General features: G+C 41.0%; 2 protein-coding genes across 3 annotated transcripts in view; both read left to right on the top strand.

Moving 5' to 3' along the window:
• pomt2 (protein-O-mannosyltransferase 2) overlaps nt 1-4,518 on the top strand; it is a 45,388-nt gene extending 40,870 nt beyond the window's left edge. The window contains exon 21 of one of the 2 annotated variants that reach the window (XM_084310143.1): nt 3,677-4,518. In XM_084310143.1, the coding sequence (XP_084166269.1) occupies nt 3,677-3,782 (106 nt within the window). In that variant the 3' untranslated portion in view covers nt 3,783-4,518. The remainder of the gene's footprint in view (nt 1-3,676) is intronic. The other variant, XM_084310142.1, reaches the window with a different exon arrangement.
• Nucleotides 4,519-7,356: 2,838 nt separating this feature from the next.
• lin52 (lin-52 DREAM MuvB core complex component) overlaps nt 7,357-13,548 on the top strand; it is a 44,425-nt gene continuing 38,233 nt past the window's right edge. Inside the window, exon 1 of the mRNA XM_084310173.1 lies at nt 7,357-7,387. Coding sequence (XP_084166299.1) covers nt 7,369-7,387 — 19 coding nt within the window. The 5' untranslated portion in view covers nt 7,357-7,368. The remainder of the gene's footprint in view (nt 7,388-13,548) is intronic.

Genomic DNA, 13,548 nt, shown 5'->3' with positions numbered 1-13,548 from the left:
GTCGTCGAGGACAACACCAAGGTTCTTGGCGGTCGGGGACGCGGTCACAGCTGCATTTTCGACTGTGATGGAAAGGTCTGTCTGGAAAGGTCTGTCACATCAACATAAACAATAACAACAATAATGACAAGATGATAATGAATAATAAATACAGACCAAAACTTAACTAATACAAGATACCAAGTAGAAAATAAAAACACCACAAACGACACAAAAGACCCCCCCCCCCCCCCCCCCCATGACCGCCGGACCAACACAAATCTTTCTTAACACAATCTCTGCCACGCAATATGAGCATCTTATAGCTCTGACGCCACCGCTATAAGCCTATGGAGTCGCTCACCTTCTTTGCAGGGCTATAACTATTTAAATAGTATAGCTATATCTGCATTACTATGGCCCATTCGACATCGGGTATCTATCGTTCAGGATGTGGGAACGTTATATTTTTCCATTCATACATTGTCGTTTAATACCGTTGTGAATATAAGTGTTTTTAGAGTGGTCTGCGGTAATTCCTAGAACGCAAGTTATAGGCCCTGATGCATATTATACTTAATCGATTGGCATTTCGTCCCTATACACGCTACAAATGCATATGATCGGTATATATTATGCTCCATCATGCATGAAGGAAATGGGAGGGAGGGTCGTTTCTGATTAATTGATTGTCAATAACGGCTTTCTTTAGTACAACATCATACGTTGATCAGATGGATTGCAATGAAAGAAATGGACAATTGAGCTGGAATTAACGTTGGATTCCTCTTACCTCTGACCGATGATACTGGAGGGAAAATATTTCAATTATTTGATTGCCATCTGCTAGATCGTACCATACACTCCAAAAGCATAATGATTCTTGCGTCTCGAAGGCGATTCAATGCACTCGACTGTTCATCTGGATTCACGTTGCAAGAAAACTGCGCCGGGACGACATTCACCGATGCACAGAGTCATACTTCCTGTAGAAATTCACCAGGCGGCGGTATCTGGCCGTTGCAATCGCAGGAGTGTCAGTTTCCCAGAGCCTTGGTGGATTAATTATGAATGGAAATAGCGAATAAAAGAAATAACGATCACAATAACGAGTTTACTCGTTGTTGGCGTTATTCGATTGGCGGGAAATAACTAGGGATGGGTATCGTTAGGATTTTATCGATACTACTACTCTTATCGATACTGCTTAACGGTTCGGTACTTTATCGATACTCTTATCGGTTCTTTTAGATTATTATTATTTAAAAAAAATTATACATTTATTATTTGAACGGCTTATGGCTATATCTGTACTTGATGTTTGTTTGTTGTGTTGCATATTTGAAATACACTTCAATCAAATCAACCCCCCCCCCCCCTCTTAAAAACAAAAACCTGTGTTTAACCTAGCCATCTATAAAACATCATGCTAAAACTGTGAAACAAATGTCCTACTCCCCTAAAGAAAGAAATACATAGCAAACATGAGTCACTCAGTTATCCAATAGTGCTGCTGCTTTTTATTTGGTTAAAATCTTTTAGTTAATAAGACTAAAAGACTACAATATGACTACAACGATTTCATGATGGCTTCCTGTCCTCGCATTTCCTTTTCCGGTTTAACATTTTCAACAACAGATTGCTGCTAATTAAACACTTCATGGAAACGAAGTACCGTTAACGTTATGTCGAGTTCATACGTGTAGTGTAGTATGAACTCGACATAACGTTAACATTACTCTGTGTCCACTGTTGCTGCCACCGTTGCTTCGCAGATGGATGGTACACTCTGTTAGCTCCGTAGCTAATCCGCTCTTAGACTACCGATAGCAGTACCGATAACGTCGGAGCTTATCAATACTCCGGTTTTTTCTAATTTAGTACCGGTTCCCGTTTAGAACCGGGTTTCGGGGGGCATCCCTAGCAATAACGAGTTAACTCGTTCTTGGCGCAGAATGTGTTAAGATGTTAGATCCTAATATGTGATTTAATGTTCTATGCCTTACCTTCACTTTCTATTTTGCTGCTATCTATTTTATGCTTATTTTATGTCTGCACTTTGTGCATTTCTGTTGATCTGTCAATTTTGTGGTCATTTTATGCCCGTCTTTTTTTACTGCTGTGAAGCACTTTGAGCTGCAATTCTTGTATGAAAGGTGCTATACAAATAAAGATTATTATTATTATTATTATTATTATTATTATTATTATTATTATTATTATTATTATTATTATTATTATTATTATTATTATTATTATTATTATTATTATTATTATTATTATTATTATTATTATTATCTTACCTTGGTAGAGTGAGGTGTGGCCAGCAGTAGCAACCCCTTCCCTACACCTACACTGAAATACAACCCACACATCTGACTAAAACAAAAAACTCTAAACAAAGTGTAGTACCATGTTGTCATAGTTTGCCTAGGGGTCGCTGTTTGACAACATTACAGATTCTACCTTTAACCCTTTCACTACCACACTACAAAGGGTTAACCCTTTCACTTAACCGCCTGTAGTGTGGTACTGAAAGGGTTTAGTGTGGTAGTTAACACTTTGATCGCCGGGGTTAAATTCATAATTTACCATCCCTCGCCAGCCCTATTTAACATGGAGAAGTTCCCCTTCTTTGCAGGGCTATAACTTTTTACATTGTATTGCTAAATTGACATTACTATGGCCCATTCAACGTCCTATATCTATTGTTCAGGGTGTAGCAACGTTATACTTTTTCATTCACATATTCATACTAAAATACGGTCTAAAGTATAAGTATGTTTTTATCGTTTTCTGCAGCTTTCTCCAGAACTTGATTTATAGCCCCAAATGCATTATATTGATGATCAAATACAGTTTGATAGGAATCTGTGCGAGATAAAAAATGTCAACTGGACGTGCTTCTAGGAGTTACTAAGTATGATCTGATGTTGACCGGATGGGCGGGGGTAGTTTATAATTCCGTGGGCAACGTTATATCATTCATCTAGTGTGGGTGATATGATCATTAGAGCAGTTAGTAAAGAACACGTTGAAAAATAACGCTGGATCTTACCATATCTTCCTCGCGCCGTTGGACGATGAGCGTGGAACTGAAATATTCCTATTATGGGATGTAGAAATACCCGACCCATTTCCAGGTTGTATAATAGTATATACGTCCAAATCATGTTGTTTATCGAGTTATTTGCAACCGATCGACATCCAGTGTGTCAAGATGGAGTCCTGCTAATGATAGCGAGTGCCCGGACGAAATATGGGTGAGCACCACTTCATCCGCATCACTTCCTGTTTGGGCGAGCGGCCGATCGGCCACCAGATGGCACTCTTGAACCGTTGGAGAGTTGAGAGGGGCTCACCAGTACATATAATGTCTCCGGGGGAGAAATATGATTTCGATCACAGATTTTTGAAATATTGATATCAAAGACGCTGTCCAGCGTCTTCGGCAGAATAAGCATGGCGGGGAAAGACGCTGCACAGCGTCTTCGGCGATTAAAGTGTTAAATGGTTAACCCTTTGTTACTATGTTTCACAGGTAATTTTTTCTTAACTTAAGTGCTGCATGTTGCCGCCAGTTCGACAGAAAATTTTATTACTTGCAACTTCACTAATATTTTACATTATTCTGAATAATCTGTCACCCTACCCTTCTTCACACACACGTTCTGCCTCTTGTCTCCAACCGACATAGCTTCTACCTGTTCCATCCGCTGTCTTACGGCATGAAGGGTCCCCTGTCTCACGACTCTGTCAGCACCATGGCCGGCCTGAGGTGGATGGACTCCTGGGAATTCTAGCCTCCTCTAGCTTTAATTAATGACAATACTAATGTGACGTACAATAACTATTTTATACAAGGGAGGGACTTTTTATCAGACATATGTTTCTCACACATACACACACACACTGATGGTAAGAGTTTACAGTTATGTATTTTCATAAAATACACCGTTCACTACGATGGAGTCTTGACTGGTACAATTGTCTGTTGGTCTCAACGTTTCAAAGTATAGCAGGTTAGTCACGTGTTAAGAGGTCTTGGTGCGATTGACTTGAACCGATATGTTGTGCTATATAGGAGCCTGAGAGTCTTATATGTAGTGTTTCAAGATGAATGACCCTGATGATGTCAACTATACTGCCTTAACATTGTGTTACATTCTCAACCAACAGTGTGTTGCAATAATAAGCTAAAGTGCCTGAAGGGATTTAGTGAAATTGAAAACTACCACACAGTAATCATTACTGAAATACAATCACATTTTCTATTTTAGTGCTCATTTTTAACAAAAGCATTTTTGTTCATTTACTCTATCAATGACTTTCTGTATTTCCGTTCTGGATGGTCTGGTATTTTTGTATTGTATTTAGCTGTAACTGCTGTCATTGACTGGTACTTGGCCTAAACCGGGTTTATCTTTATTGACTCTAATCGCAAAATGTTCTGCATTGTGTTCATATGAACAATAAACTTAAATATAATTGATTGATTGATTGATTGAACATTTTATTAACAGATTGCAGAATGGGTACAATACAGTACAGCTCAATACACACACTTGTTAAGGGGATGCAGACTAGAGAAAGACTTTCGTCTTGTTTACATCAGGGTCCCCCATTTTGATTTGATTTGAAGTCTTTATTTCGAACATGCAATGAATACAACAAACAATAACAAAAAAGAAAAACAACTCAATCTGCATGTTCGAAAAGGAGTAGGAAGAAGTATACACTTATTTAATCCTACCCCTTTTCCACTACTCAAATGAGTGTACTATTTTAAACATAAAAAAGAAAAGAAAAGAAAAGAAAAAAAATATATATATATATAAATGCAAAACAAAAAACAAAAACTATATATGTATAAAATAAAATAAAATGGAAACAAAATAAAAATGTAAACACCCGTGAATATCAAGTCCCTTCTTCATCCCTGTACCTTGTGAACATAATTTCCTTATACATCAGTTTGAATTGTCTCATGTTTGGACATTGCTTTAGCACCACATTAAGACTGTTCCACAGTTTCACTCCACATACTGAGATGCAGTGTTTTCTCATGGTAGTGCGTACGTTTAGCACCTTTAAATTGTGTTCTCCCCTCAAATTATAACCCCCCCTCCCTATCAAAGAACAATTCTTGAATGTTTCTTGGAAGTGCATGACTTTTTGCTTTATACATTAATTGTGCCGTTTTAAATTCCACAAGATCATTTAACTTCAATGTCTTTGACTCCAGAAACAATATGTTAGTGTGATCACGATAACCTGCAATGTGAACTATCCTTATGGCCCTTTTTTGGAGTATAAAAAGTGGTTGTAGTTTAGACTTATAATTGTTTCCCCAGACTTCAGCACAGTAATTTAAATATGGTAAAACTAGTGAACAGTAGAGAATGTAGAGTGATTTTCTATCCAGGATGTGCTTTACTTTACTCATGACTGAAATGCTTCGTGAGAGTTTAGATTGGACATGTTTTATGTGAGGTTTCCAACAGATTTTATGGTCTATTATTACACCTAGGAATTTATTTTCATAAACTCTTTCAATAATCACATCATTTATTTTAACTTGTACCTGAGTATCCAATCTACAGTTTCCAAACAACATAATTTTAGTTTTGCTCAAGTTCAATGATAATTTGTTTCTATCAAACCATTCCTTCAATTTCTTCATTTCAGATGTGATGACCTCTAAAAGCTGCTGGACATTCTCACCAGAAAAAAAAAGATTAGTGTCATCCGCAAATAAAATACATTTAAATATATTGGATACTTTACATATCTCGTTAATGTACAAGATGAACAGTTTTCAACTCATCATAACAAATGACATACAGGTAGACAGCACTGTTGCATCTAGACATTTATGACATACCAGATCTACAAATATACAGTACTGTTTGAGTACAAAAAGAGTCTAAAAGAGAGTATATACATTTGAGGGGGTTGGGTTGGGGGGGGGGGGGGGGAATTGTACAAATGGGTACAATACAGTACGGCTCAATACAATTGTTAAGGGGATGCAGACCAAAGAAAGACGTTTGTCTTGTTTACATCAGGGTCCCCCATTTTCAATTCATAGTGACATTATGACATACACAACATACATGACATTTATGGCATAGGGACATGCATGCCATACAGGTATTTAGTACTGTTACATTTGTGACATACGATATTCAAATATACCGTACTGTTGTTACCCATAGATCCTGACAGAGTATATACATATGATGGGGAGGGGACTGTACATTAGGAGGGGGTGGGTGGGTGGGAGAGAAATATACATACGGCGGGGAGAGAGTATATACATGTGGTGGGGAGGAGACTGTCTATTAGAAGGGGTGGGGGGGTTTGGACATTTACGGTGGCCAGTTTAGAATTGCAGCCTCCCGTAGGTGCTCTTTAAGAGCGGTTTTGAATGTGGGTAGGGATTCACATTCCTTTACAGCTTTGCGTAGGGCGTTCCACATTGATGTCGCATAATTGCGAAACGTGTTTAGTCCCTTGTTTGAGCCGAATCTGGGTTTAACATGATTTGTTGAGCTTCCTCCGGTGTTGTGGTCGTGGTATTCACTGACCTTTTGACATGTACATGGGTACCTTAGTCGTATAGTGTATCTTGTAGACCAGGCCCATTGCAAGTTGCTGTACTCTGTCGTCTACTCTAAGCCATCCTAGGTTGTCAAAGTGGGCAGGGGTGAGGTGGGTTCTATAGGGGTATATGGTCAAGTAGAAGTCTGACCAGTTTGTTTTGTGATGTTTGTAATCTTGTTTTTAGCGCCTTTGAGGTGCTTTGGTACCATGAGGTACAAGCATAGTCGTAGTACCCTTGAATGAGTGCTCCTGCCAGAGTCTTCAGGGTATTCTTGTTTACCAGAGAGGAGATCCGGTACAAGAATCTAGTTCGTTGGTTGACTTTTTTTTATTACATTGGATTATGTCACAGGAAAGATTTGCCTCTAGGATGGAACCCAGGTAGGTAATTTCATCTTTCCTTGTGCCAATATTGTCACCCACTGTAACTGAGAAGCCGTCGGTCTTGCTGAGTTTGTTATTTGAACCGAAGAGAATGGACTCTGTTTTGCCCATGTGTAATGATAGTTTGTTATCAGCGAGCCATATGCTATAAAGGTCTTTGTGTTTTCTGATACTCTACTCAGTAGGTAAAGACCATAGACTAAAAGAAACGGGGACCCTGGAGAAAATAAAATGACAATGAAGGGGGGATATCTAAATGACAAATGAATGAAAAAATATATCTGAGCGTGCAACGCAAGCGCGCCCTCGTGTGGAATACTTTGGTAATACATTTGTACACGTGATTCCTCAGAAAACCTCCTCCTATTGGTTACATTGGATCACGTGTTCATTCTGAAGATGGCGTCTCCAAATGGAGGTAAATTCTAATTTCTTACCGTACTATGCTTTGTATAAATGTACATTTTGTCGTTATTATGGCGATAAAACTGTTAACGAATCTTAGTGTTTCTTACCCGAACATGTCCAGACGCAGAATACACATGTTAATGTTGTATTGTTATTGTTTGGAGATGTTTTCGCCTTGGCTAAAAGCCCCCTCACTAGCCACAGTGTTTGTGTGACTGAGAGATGCACACAGACCCCAAGTCCACGCATATTATCTTGAAGCCATTGTTTTAAACTGTCAGCACTAGTCCAGCTTTCTCTCACACACCACATTTGTGACCACTTGTCGTTCTGTAGAAGGTGGGCAAAACAGATACAGTCTGGGTAAACTATGAACTCTTGTCGGTCTTATCACAATAACCAACAACCGCCAATATAACGTGAACAAGTTATGTTTTCTCTCTTTATGAAGACTATAGGCTCTTTGGTTTAACACCTCAGTCTGGTTTCCCACATGTTATCTTTTTGTGAATGTGGCAGCAGGCCTATGTGGGTTAAGGTTAGCCAACAGTACCAGCAGTAGTGAAGTGAAGACTACGATGTACAACACACAACACTGTAAGATGCTTTCTTACCATTTTGAAAGTGTGACATTAGCTATCTGTGATGATGGGCCTGACTTTATGGGAAATACTGACTTTCTATTACTAAGAATTTGAATAATAAAGATTGAAATGAGCTGAAAAAGGCAATCTCAGATTTGGGCAAACTCTAGTAAACTAAGTTAAGTTCACAGCACTTGTGGTGAGCTGTGGTGTTCCACAAGGAAGCATACTAGGACCGCTACTCTTCCTAATTTATGCAAATGACATGTCGTCAGCCTGTGACTGCAACTTGTTCCTGTTTGCGGACGACTCAGCCCTGCTGGTCTCTGACAAGAACAAATTGCAGGTTGAAAAAACCCTCAGCACGGAACTAGGCAAAATCTGCATATGGCTCGCTGATAACAAACTATCATTACACATGGGCAAAACAGAGTCCATTCTCTGAATGAATGAATGAAAACTTTATTTAACAGATTGCAGAATGGGTACAATACAGTACGGCTCAATACATACAATTGTTAAGGGGATGCAGACCTGAGAAAGACGTTTGTCTTGTTTCCATCAGGGTCCCCCATTTTCAATTCATATAGACATATATGACATACATGACATACAGATAGTCAGTACTGCTACATCTATACATTTATGACATACCAGATTTGCAAATACAGTACTGTTTGTGATACAGAAGGAGTCAAGAAAAGGGAGTATATACATTTGACGTAGAAACTGTACATTGGAGGAGGTTGGGTGGGGGGGGTTGGGTACATTGGGATATTGACAACCATACTGGGTAATTTACATTGGAGGTGGTTGGGGGGGGGGGGGGGGGGGCCGGGGGGCACACTGTATAAACAAGTAACACTGTACATTGAGGGGGGGGGGGGAGGAGACACTGTACAAACAAACACAATTGTACATTGAACTATTGACAAAACCATACTAGGTAAATGACTGTACATTGGAGGGGGTTGGGTTAGGATATTTACAGGGGCCAGTGTTGAATTGCAGTCTCCCGTAGGTGTCCCTTGAGAGAGGTTTTGAAAGTGGGTAGTGATCCACATTCCTTTACAGCTTTGGGTAGGGCGTTCCACATTGATGTGGCATAATTGCGAAACGTGTTTAGTCCCTTATTTGAGCCGAATCTGGGTTTAACATGATTTGTGGAGCTCCCTCTGGTGTTGTGATCGTGGTATTCACTGACCTTTGGGAAGTATTTTGACATGTACATGGGTACCTTGGTCGTGTAGTGTATCTTGTAGACCAGGCCCATTGCAAGTTGTTGTACTCTGTCGTCTACTCTAAGCCATCCTAGGTTGTCAAAGTGGGCAGGGGTGAGGTGGGTTCTAGGAGTAAGGTCAAGCAGTAGTCTGACCAGTTTGTTTTGAGATGTTTGTAATTTTGTTTTTAGCGCCTTTGAGGTGCTTTGGTACCATGAGGTGCAAGCATAGTCGTAGTACCCCTGAATGAGTGCTCCTGCCAGAGTCTTCAGGGTGTTCTTGTTTACCAGAGAGGAGATCCGGTACAAGAATCGAGTTCGTTGGTTGACTTTTTTTATTACATTGGATGCCATTTTGTCACAGGAGAGATTAGCCTCTAGGATGGAACCCAGGTAGGTAATTTCATCTTTCCTTGTGACAATATTGTCACCCACTGTAACTGAGAAGCCGTCGGTCTTGCTGAGTTTGTTATTTGAACCGAAGAGAATGGACTCTGTTTTGCCCATGTGTAATGATAGTTTGTTATCAGCGAGCCATATGCAGATTCTGCCTAGTTCCGAGCTGAGGGTTTTTTCAACCTGTAACTTGTTCTTGTCAGAGACCAGCAGGGCTGAGTCGTCCGCAAACAGGAACAAGTTGCAGTCACAAGCTGACGACATGTCATTTGCATAAATTAGGAACAGTAGCGGTCCTAGTATGCTTCCTTGTGGAACACCACAGCTCACTGTGAGGGGGGGGGATAGGGTACCGGTACTCTTCGGTTCAAATAACAAACTCAGCAAGACCGACGGATTCTCAGTTACAGTGGGTGACAATATTGTCACAAGGAAAGACGAAATTACCTACCTGGGTTCCATCCTAGAGGCAAATCTTTCCTGTGACAAAATGGCATCCAATGTAATAAAAAAAGTCAACCAACGAACTAGATTCTTGTACCGGATCTCCTCTCTGGTAAACAAGAATACCCTGAAGACTCTGGCAGGAGCACTCATTCAAGGGTACTATGACTATGCGTGCACCTCATGGTACCAAAGCACCTCAAAGGCGCTTAAAACAAAATTACAAACATCACAAAACAAACTGGTCAGACTACTACTTGACCTGAACCCCAGAACCCACCTCACCCCTGCCCACTTTGCCAACCTAGGATGGCTTAGAGTAGACGACAGGTCTGGTCTACAAGATACACTATACGACCGGGGTGCCCATGTACATGTCAAAATACTTCCCAAAGGTCAGTGAATACCACAACCACTACACCAGAGGAAGCTCAACAAATCATGTTAAACCCAGATTCGGCTCAAACAAGGGACTAAACACGTTTCGCAATTATGCCACAACAATGTGGAACGCCCTACCCAAAGCTGTAAAGGAATGTGAATCCCTGCCCACATTCAAAACCGCTCTTAAAGAGCACCTACGGGAGACTGCAATTCGAAACTGGCCACCGTAAATGCCCAAAACCCCCACCACCTCCTAATAGACAGTCTCCTCCCCACCGCATGTATATATTCCCTCCCCGCCGTATGTATATTTCCCTCCCACCCACCCACCCCCTCCTAATGTACAGTCCCCTCCCCATCATATGTATATACTCTGTCAGGATCTAGGGGTAACAGTACTGTATATTTGAATACCGCCTAATACGCCTATGTCACAAATGTATCAGTACTAAATACCTATATGTCCCTATGCCATAAATGTCATGTATGTTGTGTATGTCATAAATGTCTATATGAATTGAAAATGGGGGACCCTGATGGAAACAAGACAAACGTCTTTCTCAGGTCTGCATCCCCTTAACAATTGTATGTATTGAGCCGTACTGTATTGTACCCATTCTGCAATCTGTTAAATAAAGTTTTCATTCATTCATTCATTCATTCATTCATTCATTCATTCATTCATTCAGTTTAACCATAGTAATAACATTACTACTACTGTCCTGATTCTATAAATATCCCAGCCCCATACCTACTGTAATGTTGTGCATTTGGTTTTGTTTGTTGTTTTTTTCAATTTGTTGAAAAATTGGAGGCTTAATGTACATTCTACAATAATGACATGACCTTTTATACATTAATATGAGTCCCGCCAAGTTCTGTATATTACATATCCTCTTCTGTCCCTCCCTCTCAATCTGAGCTTGTCCCAGGACCCCCCACATCCCCTACAAGGCAGCCCAGATGGCACTCCTGTAGTGCACTGGTGACTGACTATGAACACGGTGTAGCTAGCATGTTATAGCCTAATTAGATTTAGTTTATCACTAAAAGAGGTTGAATTCATACCTGCCTTTTGTGCATCTGAATTGTACAACAACGCCCCTTTGGTCCTTTCAAGCCCAAATGACCCCTTCCCTCCTTTTCCAAAACATAGCCTGATTTTCAAGAATAGAATTTAAATTTTATTTATTCTATTTAACCTTTATTTAACCAGGCAGGTAAATTAAGAACAAATTATTATTTACAATGACGGCCTGGCGAGAGGACAAAAGGGCCTCTCGAAGGGTAAATAAAATAGAGAGACAGACAATACATACATCACTGAGGTAAGGGAAATAATTAAACAACCAAATTACAAGGTATGTAATACATGAAGCAGAACAGACAAATTACAGTTAAAAAGGCTTGGTGACAGTTGCAGGTGTGTGTAAACAACTCTGCGATAACCTGCGATAGTCCTTAAAAGTAGTGAGGGGGATCAATTTGTCCATTTTCAAAGTCCTTTGCATCCCGTTCCAACTATATTTACATTTACATTGTCATTTAGCTGACGCTTTTATCCAAAGTGACTTACAAGTTCTGTACAACAGGTCAGCAGGAAGGGTACAACTCTTTCAGCCGAGTAACAATGTTCATCAAACAGTGTTGAAACTTGGGTGCTACAGTCTTGAGTGCATAGTAGTAGTAGAGAGTAGAGAGACATATTAGTATAGTAGGTAGTAATATAGGCAAGGAAGATTAATTATTGGAAAAGTGCATGATAGTAGAAGACGGATATTGATTGAAGAAGTGGGTCGATGGAGAGGCGGCTGGGTGGTGCAGCGGACATTGCGCTCGTCACCAACTCAAGAGACACTGGGTTCGACTCCGGCTGTCGGCGTTGCCTCCGGCTTGGGCCAGTCGTCATACTAACTCAATTGGCAGAGTTAGCGGGTGGAAGTCGATGGGTGGTAATCTGGACGTTGTGGACAGCGACTCCTACAGGTCGGTTGGGGGGCGTCTATACTTCCCGTAGCCGCATTTCTGCAGGACGCTCTCTGATTGGCCGACGTCAGTTTCTACACTGGTTAGGCTTAGGCACTCTTTCGAAGTCGGTTAAGGTTAGAGTTTGTCTTAGAGCATGGCGAATAGAACGCCAGGTAGTTTGCAGGCTGTTCGACGCGGAAATGGGCAAAGACACAGCTCGTCACGCGATTGGGCAAACATGTCAGTGGCCAATCAGAGAGCGTCAGTCAGTGGCCAATCAGAGAGCGTCCTGCAGAAATGCGGCTACGGAAAGTATAGACGCGGTTGGGGGACGCCTGCACAGCAGAGACAGGAAATGGCGGGGGTAGTGTGAGCCTCCTACACGTTACACCTCGCCAATGAGAGTCCGCGCTGGCAGGTGAAAAGACGTGACAGGCTGCCTCCTCGTCAGTGATGCCGGTAACGCGTTACTAAGTAACGCGTTATTGTAATCTGATTACTTTCCCCCGAAAATAGTAATCTAACGTGTTAATCTTTAAAAGCCAGTAATCTGATTGCAGTTACTTGTCCAAGTGGCTGTGCATTACTATTTCGTTACTATCTCATCATAAATTCATAATGCAGGCGGAATGCAGTATTTTATTTCGTTTTCGACAGTCAAAAATACATTTTGAGCTGTTTTTCTTTTGGGAGTGACGTAGTGTGGCAGTGAAAGGGTTACACAAGAATGTGTCCCGCGGGCCGCGGCGTGACTGGACACTCTGTCTGTGAGTGACTCTGCTTTGGTACAATCACATTCCCCATCCACAGTCTGCGAATCAGAGGCAGAGTAGGGCGGGTCTTCACAGCACGTCATGTGACATATGCGCCAATCGTGTGACAGCAGGGCTCCGTCGTCGGAGAATTCCACCCCAAAACGCTTGGCAAAATTAAAAGTGAGTTTCTGTTCAGACTTCCATCCCAAAACGCTCGTCAGTCACTACTTCACGTTCATATGCGGAGGAAACAAAATACTGTCTACCGCTAAAAACAGCACATCCAATTGCATTGAAAGCATCTGGAATCACAACACTAGCCGACGCTTCGACTAGTAGGTACAGGAGGACTCGGAGGCCAGCCAAACAGCAAAAGAGAGAGATTGTTTCTTTCCCTTTTGATTAATGTATATTTGATGGT

The sequence above is a fragment of the Notolepis coatsorum genome (genome assembly GCF_963971535.1).
Source record: "Notolepis coatsorum genome assembly, chromosome: 3".
Taxonomy (NCBI): Eukaryota; Metazoa; Chordata; class Actinopteri; order Aulopiformes; family Paralepididae; genus Notolepis; species Notolepis coatsorum.
This window is presented reverse-complemented; position numbering and strand designations above follow the sequence as displayed.